The 13689-nt window shown below is 41.7% G+C and overlaps 1 protein-coding gene across 3 annotated transcripts; it reads right to left on the bottom strand.

Moving 5' to 3' along the window:
• Position 1: 1 nt before the first annotated feature.
• On the bottom strand, positions 2–8243 carry echdc2 (enoyl CoA hydratase domain containing 2). 3 transcript variants are annotated; one of them, XM_023294191.3, is made up of 13 exons: positions 8210–8243; positions 8008–8102; positions 7044–7412; positions 5703–5770; positions 5538–5625; positions 4773–4859; positions 4566–4658; positions 2925–2981; positions 2752–2814; positions 2534–2658; positions 734–784; positions 598–645; positions 2–382 (listed from the first exon to the last, which is right to left on the bottom strand). In XM_023294191.3, exons 3-13 carry the CDS (start codon positions 7270–7272, stop codon positions 305–307), a joined length of 987 nt encoding a protein of 328 aa, XP_023149959.2. In that variant the 5' UTR covers positions 7273–7412; positions 8008–8102; positions 8210–8243; the 3' UTR covers positions 2–304. The 3 variants fall into 3 exon arrangements, with proteins under 3 accessions (XP_023149959.2, XP_054873764.1, XP_054873757.1); XM_055017789.1 differs by having other exon boundaries at positions 8008–8099; positions 8210–8228; XM_055017782.1 differs by lacking the exon at positions 8210–8243 and having other exon boundaries at positions 8008–8151.
• Between the last annotated feature and the right edge of the window lie 5446 nt (positions 8244–13689).

Below are 13689 nucleotides of genomic sequence, written 5' to 3' on the forward strand. Positions count from 1 at the left end.
ATGATGTTTGTGTTGCCTTTTTATTCCAAATATGATAATTTGATCACTTAAAAAAGTACAATTAACAAAATCTTTTTCATTTTTCACTGTTGCATCAAACAAAAATCAGCTCTTGTCATGGAGATCATCACAAAAGCCCACATCCACCACTGAGCGCTCACGCTGACCTTAGCTAACTTATCGACACTGGCTGGGATACACACAATCAATAGGTGTTAATTGTTTATTTGGCATGAGGTTACAGAGCAGCAGCATGCATCTGTCCTGGCACATCAGAGTGACAGATCCAGCAGCTCAATAGAGTTTATTCCCCAGCGTACCACGGAGCTCTCTTTTCTATGAAAGCTGCCATCCCCTCCTGTCGGTCCCGTGTGGGGATGACCTGAAAAGGGAGGGCAAGTGGGGAGATGATCTGATTGCACCAGAGAGTGAATGTCAAAGCTGAACACAACTGCAATTCAAAGCACTGCTTCTAGTTGAAACTGTATGAGGAAAAAAGTATCACTATCTTGAGGTTTTCTTAGAAATTAGGTTAAAAGGAAAATTCTAACCTACAAAAATTATGTAAAACTGCAGTGAGAGAGTATTTAGTCTTACCCGAGCGTAACACATCCGCTCTATTGCCATTGCTGAGCTAATGTCAACCTGGAAGAGGCAGATTACAGTCAGTGCTGCTGTCACTGATGTAATGAATGTTTTTCAAAAAAATCAAGATTGATGAATCACAGTGTACCTCGACGCCTTTGTTCATCGCCTCTTTTGCCATCCGCACTGCAATAGGAGCCTGGAAAAGACAAACAAAAGTGAGTTAGTATTGATCAGATGCTATACACCGATCAGCCAAGGCATTAAAACCACTGACAGATGAAGCAAATACCAGTTACAATCTTGCATGTGCAATTTTCTATTAGGAAATCTCTAGTCCTGGCATTCATGTGGATGAAATATGGACACCTGTCATCCACCTAATCATTGTTGCAGACTAAGAGCACTTATCTATGGACAGCATGCCCTGCTGCATCACAAATGCTGTTCAGGACAGGCGCGAGGAACACAACCAAGAGCCCGAGCTGTTGACCCAGCCTTCAAACATGCCAGATCCCAAAGCGACTGAGCATCTTCCAGATGCACCACAACAAGTTTAATCTATGGAGACTAGATCCCACAACCCACAGGATCTAAAGGAGAACAGACCCCACAGGAAACCCTGAGAAGTCCCATCGCCAAGTGGGTTGGATCTGTTTTGGTGGCACGGGAGAAACCAATACAATACTCGTCAGGCGGTTTTAACGTTGTGGCTGACATTTAATGAAAGTTCAGTATATCTGGCACAAGCTTGACTCATTCTTAACCCTCATGTCGTCCTGCGAGTCAAATTGACCCGATTTAAATTTTGAAAATGTGGAAAAAAAATAAAATATTTTCACAGTGAAACTTCTGATGTCCACATTTTCAACATTTTTTGGGAAATTTTTGAGCAGTTTTAGGTGGAAAAAAAAACAAAATGTTCAAAAAAAATGTTTCCTTAAGAACATTCAAACAAAAAAAATATCAACCGAAATCCAGCAAAATTCACCGGATTTTGGTTGATTTTTTTGTGTGAATGTTGTTGAAGTAAATATAATAGGTTTTACTGATATATATGTAATCACTTTAGATATTTTTAGGATTTTTTGGAAGATTTTTACTCATTTTTTGAAAATATTTACAAGGACTTTATTGCCAAATTTGGGGGGATGATTATTATTATTATTTTATTTTATTTTATTTTTTTTAAATAAAATTTTTCAGGGAAACTTTTAAAGAATTATTGGAATTTTCTTCCTGAATGTTTTGCAAATTTTCAGAAATTTGGGGAATTTTTTTTTTTTTTTTTGCTGTATTTCTGGATTTTTTTCAGACGCTGAAACAATATTTTTTGGTGCCCGTAAATGAAGACAGCAGGAGGGTTAAAGTAAGGATGCTGCAGCCTGTGCAGAACAGAATCTGACCACTGTTTTTTTCTGTCTGCTGGCCGCCCTCTAGCCTTAGGAAATGTATTATTAAATTGCTGGAGAATCCTTTTAAAATGTGCACAAAGGAACCTGTAAGAACTCCATATGTATCAGTCAAGTGGACAGACTATTTCTTATAGTCCTACAGGTTTTTCCAGGAAGCCATAACACTACCGAGAGAAAAATCGAAGAGTCACACAGCCTATTATTCTCCACCATGCTTTCATTTAGCACAAACTCCCATCAGTCACTCAACCTGAGCCAGCGTCTGTGAATGTGTGTGTGTGAATGTGTGTGTGATGCTATTTGTGGTCCATTTCTCCACTTGACTGCCACTCTGGCCCTGGAGACTGCGGGCATCTGAACTGGAGTGAAAGATATGTGGAACGACAGAGGCCTTGAGAGAGGAGGGAGAGGTGGAAAGAAAACACCAGGATGGGAGAAAATGACAAGCAGAAGAGGAGTTCAGGAAGAGGTAAAAGAGCAGATCTCCTGCCTGAAGGAGACACGAAAAAAAGAGAGTTTGTACTCTAACTAACCTGGGGCAGTATCTCTCTGGCCAGGCTGAGTGCTTCTCTGTAGGCAGCATCTCCTGTCTGGTTCTGGTCCACAGCTCTGTTTACAAGCCCCATCTCCAGCGCCGTCTGCCCTCCCACACGCCTACCTGATAACACACAGAACCTCCATAAGCATCCTGTGCCGCCTATATATAGCCACATGTCAGCGTTTTTTTGATTTTTTTTTTTTGTAACACCACCTGTGAAGATGAGCTCTTTGGCCAGAGTGATGCCGACCGTCCTGGGCAGGCGCTGACTGCCCCCTGCAGGACAAAAACCAGGTGAAGGTCAACTTCTCACAGCTGCTTTGTCTCTCTGTTCAGACACTCTAGTGCAGTGGCAGGGTCATATCTGTGACCTCTGAGCGTCTTACCCGCCCCTGGGAGCAGCCCCCGTGTCGTCTCAATAAGACCCATCTGTGCCGAACGTGCTGAAACACAGACGCACAGACGCGCGTACACACACACACACACACACACACACACACACACACACACACACACACACACACACACACACACACACACACAGAGGACAGTTAAAGGTCTGAGCTGCTGAATGCCATTGAAGCTGTGGAGGGTAAAGTCTGACTGATGCTTCTGTCAGAGCATTAGGCGCAAACACCTGCTCGCTGAACTCGTCCGCGCTCAGCCAATCGCAGAGCTGCCTCGCCTAATGTAACCAATCACGGGCAGATTAATCTAGATGAGCAGCTGGGCAGATGTGTCTGCCGTCATAGGCAATCATTAGTCCCTGAGCTCATCAACAGATCATTAATTCTATGTGTAATAAAGGCAACTTCTCCACAAGAAGTTTACAGTAATTCTATATCATTTGTACATTAATCACAACATAAAGTTTCCTCTTTAATTTTCCCTATGCTGCTTTAAGATACTTAGAAGGTTATTATTTCACACTGACAGTCACAAATAGAACATATTCTGTAACATTTTCTCCCAGTTCTTCATGGGAGATAATTAAAGTGAATGAAGTGTTAATGCAAAGACTTTTAATTGCAGCACCATTCAATCAAATGAAAACAGTATATGAGTTGTGCATCACTTTATACACCATAAGGTGTTTTTTTTACATGCTGGAAGACATATTTATCAAATTAACAAATCAATGCCATGGCTGGGCATTTCCACCTTAAAACTACAGTGTATGACGGTTTCAAAAACATAGATGTAGACTTCTGGAGTTTAATAAGTAAGAAAAACTAAGGAACCAATCCTGATGGGACTTTCTACATCACTATTCTCCTTCAGAATTGGCTTCTAGGTCAAATATATGGTGGGATCACTCCAATATAACAACTTGTCATTATGTTGTGTGAGTCATAGGTGAGCTGGTGTGCTCCAGCTGCAGCAAGCAGGAAAATGTGGATGGAAAGAGATCACCGATCGGTGGAATCGAGCAGAAGCAACCATGTAGAGCCATTTTAAGGCAAGAGGAAGATATTTCCATTGAAAAAAAATCTAAATATGTAACTTTGATATGCAGAGATGAGTTTTTAGAAATTAAATCAATGAACAGAGAGTGACTTACTCACTGTGTCGCTTCATCGATAGTTACAGATATCTACAAAAGCTGTGAGAAGTGCAATAACAACTCAAAATGTTGGCGTTTTTAGGATCCTGAAGATGTAGAGCTCTGCAACATTTCACAGGAACAAAGTGATTTGATCAAACGTTTTGTGACCCCTCTGAATATTTCTTGCGACCCCACGGGGGGTCTTGACACCCAGATTGAGACGCGCTGCTCTAATCCACACTGATGCAATGAGGGAGTTGTCAGTGCAGAGAAATGGCCCTAAGTGGGAGCCACAAACCCTCCACCAGCCTGTTTAGATTCAAGCGCTGATCTGATATGACTGGACTGGTGACAGCTGTGAAAGGAACATGACATCCCCTTTCTAACCTCATTAACGTCACCTAAAGGAAGAAAGAATATGCTGCGTGAATCAGACTCCTCCATTTCAGGGTTGATAGGAGGAGGTTTGGGAGACGCTCACCAGCAGTGCGAAGGTCACAGGCCAACGCTAGCTCCAGTCCTCCTCCCAGGGCGACGCCATCCATCGCTGCGACAGTCGGCGTGGGCAACGAAGCTGCCGAGGCGTCCAGAGAAAGGGAGGAAAGTTCAGAACTGCAGCTACACTTTGGAGGCAAGATGACCCATCATTCAATCATCCATCCATGCATCCATCGATTGTGTTTCTTACCTATTTGAGTCATGAGGGACCGCAGGCCGTGAACAAACAGGTCAGACTCTGAGTTGTTCATCAGAGCTCTCTCTTTTAAATCAGCACCTAAACAGACAAAACAACATTGAGGCCTTGTCCACACGTAGCAGGGTTTTTGTAAAACCGAATATCCTTCCCCCTCCGTCTAGAAAAAAACTTACGTACACACCACCTCGTTTTTAGAAAAAAACTTCATCCACACCTAACCGCATAAGTGCGTTTTTAAGCACATTCATAAGCATGCCGGACCTTTAGGTGGCAGTCGTTCCCCAAATCCTAGCAAGGTGGTGGAGAATAACCGTCCTTAACGTCGTCCTTCGCCTGTGTTGTTGAATGTGGAGCAGTATCTGGGCTTGTAAAAACAAGCAAGTAAAAAGCGCCTGTACAGGAAACAGCGCCCAAAACCTTGTGAGAGCATCCATACTGTTACCGAATGTAAACACAGGTCGCATATGTGACGTAAGAACATATTTTGTCGCAGGCGGTGACGTTTCGAAACGCAAAACCCCGGTTACTGATGTCCACATGCAGACGCATAAAACGGAGAATTCGTAAATCTTCACTTTGGTCGGAGTTTTTAAAAAGAATCGTTTTTGATGACGTAAATCTGCGTTTTCGTGTGGATGATAGGCCGAATCGTAGAAAAATATCTTCGTTTTGTGAGATACCCGGCTACGTGTGGACAAGGCCTTAGACACACTTTGATCAGGAGTTCACGTTTCAGATGTAGCAGAAATTACTCACCGGCACAGAAAACTCCTGGCACTAAACTCCTGAAGACAACCACACGAACCGCTGAGTCATTGGACAGAGTGGACACCAGCTCCCTCATCTGCACGCAAACACACACCGAGTCTCAATCAGTGCAGCGTGTGTGTGTGTGTGTGTGTGGCGCAGATGTCAGCTCACCTGTGACACGAAAACATGTCCGAGAGCGTTTCTTGCTTTGTGTCGGCACATCAACACCTCTACTATCCCTGAGATAAAGAAAACAGAGAGGGCAGCAGTAGAATAGAATAGAATAGAATAAAGAGCCTTTATTGTCACTGTAATGTGCAAAATACAAGATTAGGGGCGCTACTGTTATCTCGATGTACTTATTTTGCAGCTGTCTACAGTCAATTCAGCATTAAAAGCGTGTAATTACTACTTCCTACTGACAAAATAATTGAGAATAAGACTAATTTTTACCTTTTCATGTTTCATACAGACAGCAGAGATAGACAGCAAACATGGAAAAAGACAGCAGGGGAATGACATGCATTGGCACCAGGCTGGTTGGGAAAATTTTGACTGCCAGAATTTGCTTCTTTTCCTTGTCTTAGATCACACTTAATTAAATATCTCTACGTACTCAGTCTGTTAAAGTGATAGCATTCTGTCACTCGGATGTGAGTCACTTTTGCATTAATGTTCATCCAGACACGTGCAAAACAGTGACACAGAGAGCCACCGTACAATGTTTGTCAGTAACACGAGATTGGACAGTGATGTTATGTCAAAACCCGGATTACATTGTTTACTGGAGTCATTAATCTGACCAGAGTTGTCAGATTAATGACAACTGAAGATAAAACTGGAGTCAAGTTTTATCTTCACAGACATTTCAGTTTATAATAGATACAAAATTGTAGGACATAGTGAGTGTTGTCTCTGCTATGTTTTTCTCCCTTACTTCACCCTCACCCCAACCAGTTAAGGCAGATGTCTGCCCTTCCTGAGCCTGGTTCTGCTAGAATTTTCTGTATAAGGTGAATTTTCCTTCCCAATGTCACCAAAGAGCTTTCTACAGGGGAAACATTTGGATTTGCTGAGCTTCTCTGTATCACATAATATTATAACATCTTCATCCTAGGCATGTAAAATGTCCTGAGATGCTGTATTTCCATAAATGTTTTCTTTCTTATGTGGTTTGTTTTTTGATTTTTATTAGAAAAACTGTAGAGGAACTATTGTTTGTCAAAATCTAAGCTTCCACTACAGAAACAAGCCTGATCTAATATTATTTCCCCACAGAATTAAACAGGTTTAGTCAACACAACAGCCTTTGTTGATATTAATCTGGAAATATCATCACCAGTGGGAAAACAGCTTATTCTTCCCAAGTTAATCAGTACACACAGACATTTGACATTTACAAGAGTTTAATGTTTTATCGGGTGCTTGGCTGTGAGGTGTCTGTATTTATAAACCAAATCCTTGTTGGTGTGAAACTGAACAATGCCGAATTACTCTTAAATGTGTCCCTACCGTCGTCTTCTCCCTCTAATCGCTTCAAATCCACCTCCACAGGACCTCCAGCCTCTGTGTGCTGCCAGCGGCTCTGCCCGCGACTGTATCCCGTCAGAGAGCCGCTGCAGGCGGGCAGCAGCCGCGCTCCGTCCCGGGGGATCAGATGGGAAGTTCGGTTGTGCGTTACAGCCCTGCACCGCCACAACGAGCATATCGACCCCGGTAGTCTGCGAAGGAGAGCCGTCATGCTTGTAGTTTCTTTGCTGTTTAGTTTGCAGGAGCAGGAAGACCGTCCAGAACAGCTGCAGGAAGTTTGCTGCAGGTTTCTTCCTGAGAGGAGGGACTTGGCTGCTTCCCTTCACTTCCCAAGCAGCAGTGCAAACATACCTTTGAAAGTTCAAATCAGAGGAGAAATGAAACAAAGTACATTTACTGAAGTATTGTGCATAAGTACATTTAGGATACTTGTATTTTTTTTTCAGTATTTCCATTTTTTGCAACATAATTTTTACTCCACTACATCTGACACCTCCTGTCTTTTATCTTTAAATGTAGCGATTTAGATTTTTTTCTTAAAAATTCAACGATTACGCATCTTAATAAGCTGATAACATTCTTCTATTTCTTAGGATGCGCAAACTAGCTGTAAAATATTTTTCCACAAAGCTGATCCCAGCTATTTTTCATAAAAACTTTATAAAAATACAAGTTTCTCACACAACAGTGACACTACAAACATGCTTTTCTTATACATCATGAAATATTGCTGTCGATTAAACAATCCGGCAGAATAAAAAGTAGTTAAAATTAGTTCACCCTTAACATCGACAGCAAAAAGAAATGCACCATACATATTAACGTTGCAGAAATATTAATCTAAAGCATCACATACAACAGTAAAACGCTGATAACGAACACTTTTCTGTAAAATATGTAGTTTCTACTTTTAAACCTTGGCTTTAATCGTGCATTAAATACTTACAGAAAGTTTCAAATGCAGGACTTTTACATGTAGTGGAGTATTTTCACAGCGCAGTCTTGCTGTTTTCACTTCAGTAAAGGATCCAACCGATTCTGCTGGTTAAAAAGTTACAACAATGGATGATATTTTAGCATTTAAAGTTGAAGTGCTGAAGTTGTGTTGTTTCTTCATAGTATTTTGATAAAATGGAATTTTCTACTACCTGCTACCAGTCACCATTTCCCTCAACAGGAATCAAAGTGAAACTCTTGCAATTATGTAACTTCATTTTCACTTCCTTGTGAACTCATCTTGTCCCTAACACACACACACACAAGCACACACACAACCTTAACAAAAGCCTTAACCCAGTGGCGTGCACAGACATTTTGGGGGGCAGGTGCTAAGTGGAAGAAAAAGGGAACTTTGTGCGGCATGTAGAACCACTGGCTGCCTTAATGTAACAGTGTGAGATCTGAAAACATAAAAAAAATCAGGAACACATTTTTATTTTTATTGTTATTTCCAAATAGGGGCAAATATGAGAGCACTCGTTTGTGCCTTCAAAAACACGCCGCCGGAGTGTAGTAAATACGAGCGTTTATCTGGATTCAAGCCTGTTTTACTAAGATTCATTACAAAACACTGCAGAGGGAAATGCATTAACACTATGATTAATAGAAGAGAATAGAATAGCTTTTGTTTTCACTGTGCACAAAAATTGTACAACAAAATTGGTGTGAGCATCTCACATAGTGCACTTAAAAATACAAATATGCAATATGTATGACATAATAAAAGTAATAAATGCAAAGAACAGTAAAAGTCCACTCATTTTGCACTTTCCCATGTTTGACCAAAAGAAGAGTTGTCCAGAAGTATCCATGGGGGTTACTCCTTTAAGTTTAAAAGCCTAATTTATACCATGGATAAAAACTGTTCCTCAACTGGTTGGTCCAGCATGCAGTGTTTCTGCTGAAGAGACCCCGGCCAGGGTGTGAGAGGTCAGACAGGGTCTGCTTTGCCTTGCTGAGACCACGGGAGTTTGCAATGTCTTTCAGGGAGGGCAGGGGGCAGCCGATTATTTTCTGTGCTGACCTTATCACCCCCTGCAGGGCTTTGCTGTCACCAGTTGTACAAACAACACACCACACTGTGATGCAGCACGCTTTCCATTGTGGAGCGATACAAAGTCTGCAACAGATTTGCCTCCAGGTGACATTTCCTCAACAGTCTAAGGAAGTGTAACCTTTGTTGAGTTCCTGACCACTGCTGGCGTGTTGGTAAACCACAGAAGGCTGGATAAATTTCTCCTGACTGACAATGACATTCAAAAAGTGGCAAAACACTCAAAAGACATTGCGTTGTAGAGGTTAATGATGAATTTGGACTATTTTCCATGAAATTGTTGCACATTTTGGAAAGGAAATGCAGTTTCTACACCTTTCCAACTGTTCCTGGTCATTTCTACCATGCTTTTTGATCTGTTCTAGGACACTATGAATTGCGAACAGCTGATTCAGCAGGTCTCCAGCCAGTTACAGTTGAAGAGTTGAATGAAGTCCCCATCAGGGTCCATGAATGAGAGAGCTGTGCATTCAGGCAGCTCATGAAGCTGTAAAGTCATATCCGAGTGTTTTCAAGTACCAAGTGCAAAATGTAATCAAAAAGTACAAATCTGTGTAGATTCTCAGTCATCCAGGTCATGGTAACCATAGGAGCGTCAGTAAAAATCAACTGGACTTCTCTCCTCTTGCATCTTCTACAAGAGAAGATGAGATCATCCAAGATGAGAGGTGAAACGTCTTTAAGAACCTACAAGAGAAGTCCAGAGAAGTCAAGACCTACAAGAGAAGTCCAGTTGATCCAAGATGAGAGGTGAAACATCTTCAAGAACCTACAAGAGAAGTCCAGTTGATCCAAGATAAGAGGTGAAACATCTTCAAGAACCTACAAGAGAACTCCAGTTGATCCAAGATAAGAGGTGAAACATCTTCAAGAACCTACAAGAGAAGTCCAGTTGATCCAAGATGAGAGGTGAAACGTTTTCAAGAACCTACAAGAGAAGTCCAGTTGATTTTTTATTGAAGCTCCTACAAAAAGCACAAAGATGTCCACAGTGTGAAAAAGCTCAGAATGTGTGGTAGAAAGCCAAAAGTGACCCCTGGACTGACATAAAGAATGGCAGAGACCAAGAAAAATGTGCATCTTGGTGAATCTGAGCAGTTCTATACCATCACCTCTGAACAAGGTTTAAAAGTTGGAGTACAGACTTGAATTCCAGCTTTAGTTTGTGTAGGGAACACAAAAACCTGGAGATCATCACCAAACAAAAGTGGAAAACCTCAATGGAGACGTGCAGAAAGATTGTTAGCAATTATAAGAACAGTTTCATTACTTCAAATTAATTCATTCTTCGACTGGTCGCCCTTGAAGGACAGACAGCTGGGTTCAGGACAGTCTGGTCTCTGCTGCTGGATCCTGAAACAAAACCAGAACAGATAAAAACTGATGAAAAACATCTTCAAGCTGTTAATAAACTAAACAACAACTTTGAGTCTAATATGTCTTTCTGTCAGTTGTACTGTCTCACCTTCCACCAGCAGATCGACTGAAATGAAGGGGCTGCTCCTTTGACTGGTCACTCTTCATGGACACACAGCTGGATCCAGGTCCAGGTCCGGGTCCAAGCCCAGGTCCAGGTCCAGCAGAGTGTGTTTTCTGCTTCTCTGAGCTTCAACACACAGAGCTGTGAGTGTGAATAATGACAGCAGTGATGTGATGCTGAGCTCTGACAGTTAGAGATGCTCATCTCACCTCTGAGCTTTGCTCTGGTTCTCCTGTTCCCCACACAGAGATCTTCCCTCCTCTCTGTCCTCACACTGATGCATAGCAGACAAACACAAGAGTCACACATTAGTTCTTCTCCTTCCTCTCAGTCACATGACAAACACACTCAGCTCTGATTGGAGGAAACCTGCCCAGCTTTGGGACAGCTGCTTCACCTCAGCACTCCATCTAAAAACTGAAAATCTCGTCAACATCTGACATATTTCTCTTTGTCCAAGTCCATTATATCCAGTCAGAGGCTGCAGTGGCAGCTGCTCACATCCACATCAGCTCCAGAGATGTTCTACCTTCATCTGTGGAGGAAACAGCCAGAACAGAGCAGAAACATGAGAATTTCTCCCCACAGGAACAGTAAAGTCTGAGCTGACCTTTAATGTTCACACGTTGCTGTGATTCTTCCTCATGTTAACATCAACCACATCTACATCCTTTATAAAACTGCTTTCTGTTCAGCCTCTGAAACACAACGACTGTGGAGAGTGTGAAGAAGAAAAGCCAGAAATGAGAAATGAATGTGACTGGATGTAGAAACTGGTCAGTATGAACTTCTGATAGAAATGTTTCATTGACAGGTAGAAATGGTGAGTCAGACAAATCCTTCAGGCTCAGCAGGAGTCAGAGAGACAGAGTCTGTTGAAGGAAAAACCTGCTGATGTTCACACAGTCTGTTACCATGGTAATTGGACTTTCCTTCATCTCAGAGCAACAAACTCAGAGTTTTCACAAGAAACCTGCTTTCTGGATCAGAGTCCTGCTGCAGATCCTGTGTTTGCAGAAAGTCATTAAAGTGTGGTTCTATTCTTTCAGCTTTGATTTGAACATTTTTACATTTCATTTCTGCTGCCTGTCTGTCCTCAGTTCTACTGCTGATACCAAATGAGAAATCAAACAAGGAATCTGCACAATCCAAGATTACATATTAGATGCAGTTGCTTTGTCATTTTTTTTTTATTATCTTGGAACCAGAAAAAAGTTGGTTTTAAATTGAAACAAAATACAAAAGAACAAAGACCACACGCAGTTAAGTTTGTGTCATCGTGTCAGTCAGAAACGAGGAAACAGGAAATGATATCATATTTACTAGTTTCTGCCACTTTGGATTAAATCCACTAACAAACTATCAGATGTCTGATCAACTGAACTGGTTGGATTTAGTTCAGACACAAACATCAACGTTATTCTGGACTGCTGCTGGTTGTCAGGTTTGTTTCCTCCTTCAGCTTCACACATGAATAAAGTTACAGACGAGAGTTCAACATGTAGTGAGGAGTTTTACTGCTTTTATCTGTTTTTCTACTGTAGCTGGCATGAATACCTGTGATGTTGTTCTCTGCAGCCCTGCATCAGTCCAAAGCTCAGCTCACTGTTTGCTCTGTAATAATCACATCTTTAACAAACTCTCCTCATAACTGCTGTTCTGCTGACATCTGCTGGACAAACACAACAATTACACTGTACATAAAGAGAAGCAGTCGGCTTCAGAAACAGGATTTTAAATGAGTTACTGAGTCAACCTGCTGCACATTCATTACAAAGACGTGTTTGTTACTGGATTTGTTTCACTGTTGAAATTGGTAGAAAAGCATTTAGGTTAAGATCAAGGCTCCTTAATGAAACTGACTGAAAGGAAACAGTAATTTGCCACTTGGAACAACATTTAGCTAAAAAGGCAGCACATCCATCCATCCTTCCATTATCTACACACCGCTTAATCCTCACTAGGGGTGCTGGAGCCTATCCCAGCTGACTCGGGCGAAGGTAGGGGACACCCTAGACAGGTCGCCAGTCTGTCGCAGGGCCACATACAAAGACAAACAAGCACTCTCACATTCACACCTACGGGCAATTTAGAATAATCAATTAACCTCAGCATATTTTTGGACTGTGGGAGGAAGCCGGAGTACCCGGAGAGAACCCACGCATGCACAGGGAGAACATGCAAACTCCATGCAGAAAGATCCCGGGAAAGCCGGGACGCGAACCAGAGACCTTCTTGCTGCAAGGCGAAAGTGCTAACCACTACGCCACTGAAGGCAGCACATATGTGGAGTCATTGCACAAGTATTTGATGCAAGTTAATAATAAAATCTGTATTTCTGTGTGCTTTTCTTTGATATGAGGTTATTTTACCATGCTTCCTGGATATTCACACCCTCAGGTTAAAGTGATTCTTTAAACAGCTCAGCAGGAAAGATGCAGCTGAACACTTGTGCAGGGATTCACCATGAAGCCAACATGAGAAGGTAGAGAATCCAAGCAGTCTTCATCTGCTCCTTTAAAGTCTCATGTTTCACACTGGCAGCTGTCTCCACACTACATACAGGTGCTGGTCATATAATTAGAATATCATGAAAAAGTTTATTTATTTCAGTAATTCCATTCAAAAAGTGAAACTTGTATATTATATTCATTCATGACACACAGACTGATATATTTCAAATGTTTACTTATCTTAATTTTGATGATTATACCTGAATAGTAATGAAAATCCCAAATTCAGTATCTCAGAATACTAGAATATCGCGAAAAGGTTCAATATCGAAGACACTTGGTGCCACACTCTAGAAAATCTATGGGGTATTGTGAAGAGGAAGATGCGATACGCTAGACCCAACAATGCAGAAGAGCTGAAGGCGGCTATCAGAGCAACGTGGGCTCTCGTAACACCTGAGCAGTGCCACAGACTGATCGACTCCATGCCACGCCGCACTGCTGCAGTAATTCAGGCAAAAGGAGCCCCAACTAAGTATTGAGTGCTGTACATGCTCATACTTTTCATGTTTATACTTTTCAGTTGGCCAACAGTTCTAGAAATCCTTTTTTATATCAGTCTTAAGTAATATTCAAATTTTC

This window comes from Amphiprion ocellaris, chromosome 2 (assembly GCF_022539595.1).
Source record: "Amphiprion ocellaris isolate individual 3 ecotype Okinawa chromosome 2, ASM2253959v1, whole genome shotgun sequence".
In the NCBI taxonomy this organism is placed as follows: Eukaryota; Metazoa; Chordata; class Actinopteri; family Pomacentridae; genus Amphiprion; species Amphiprion ocellaris.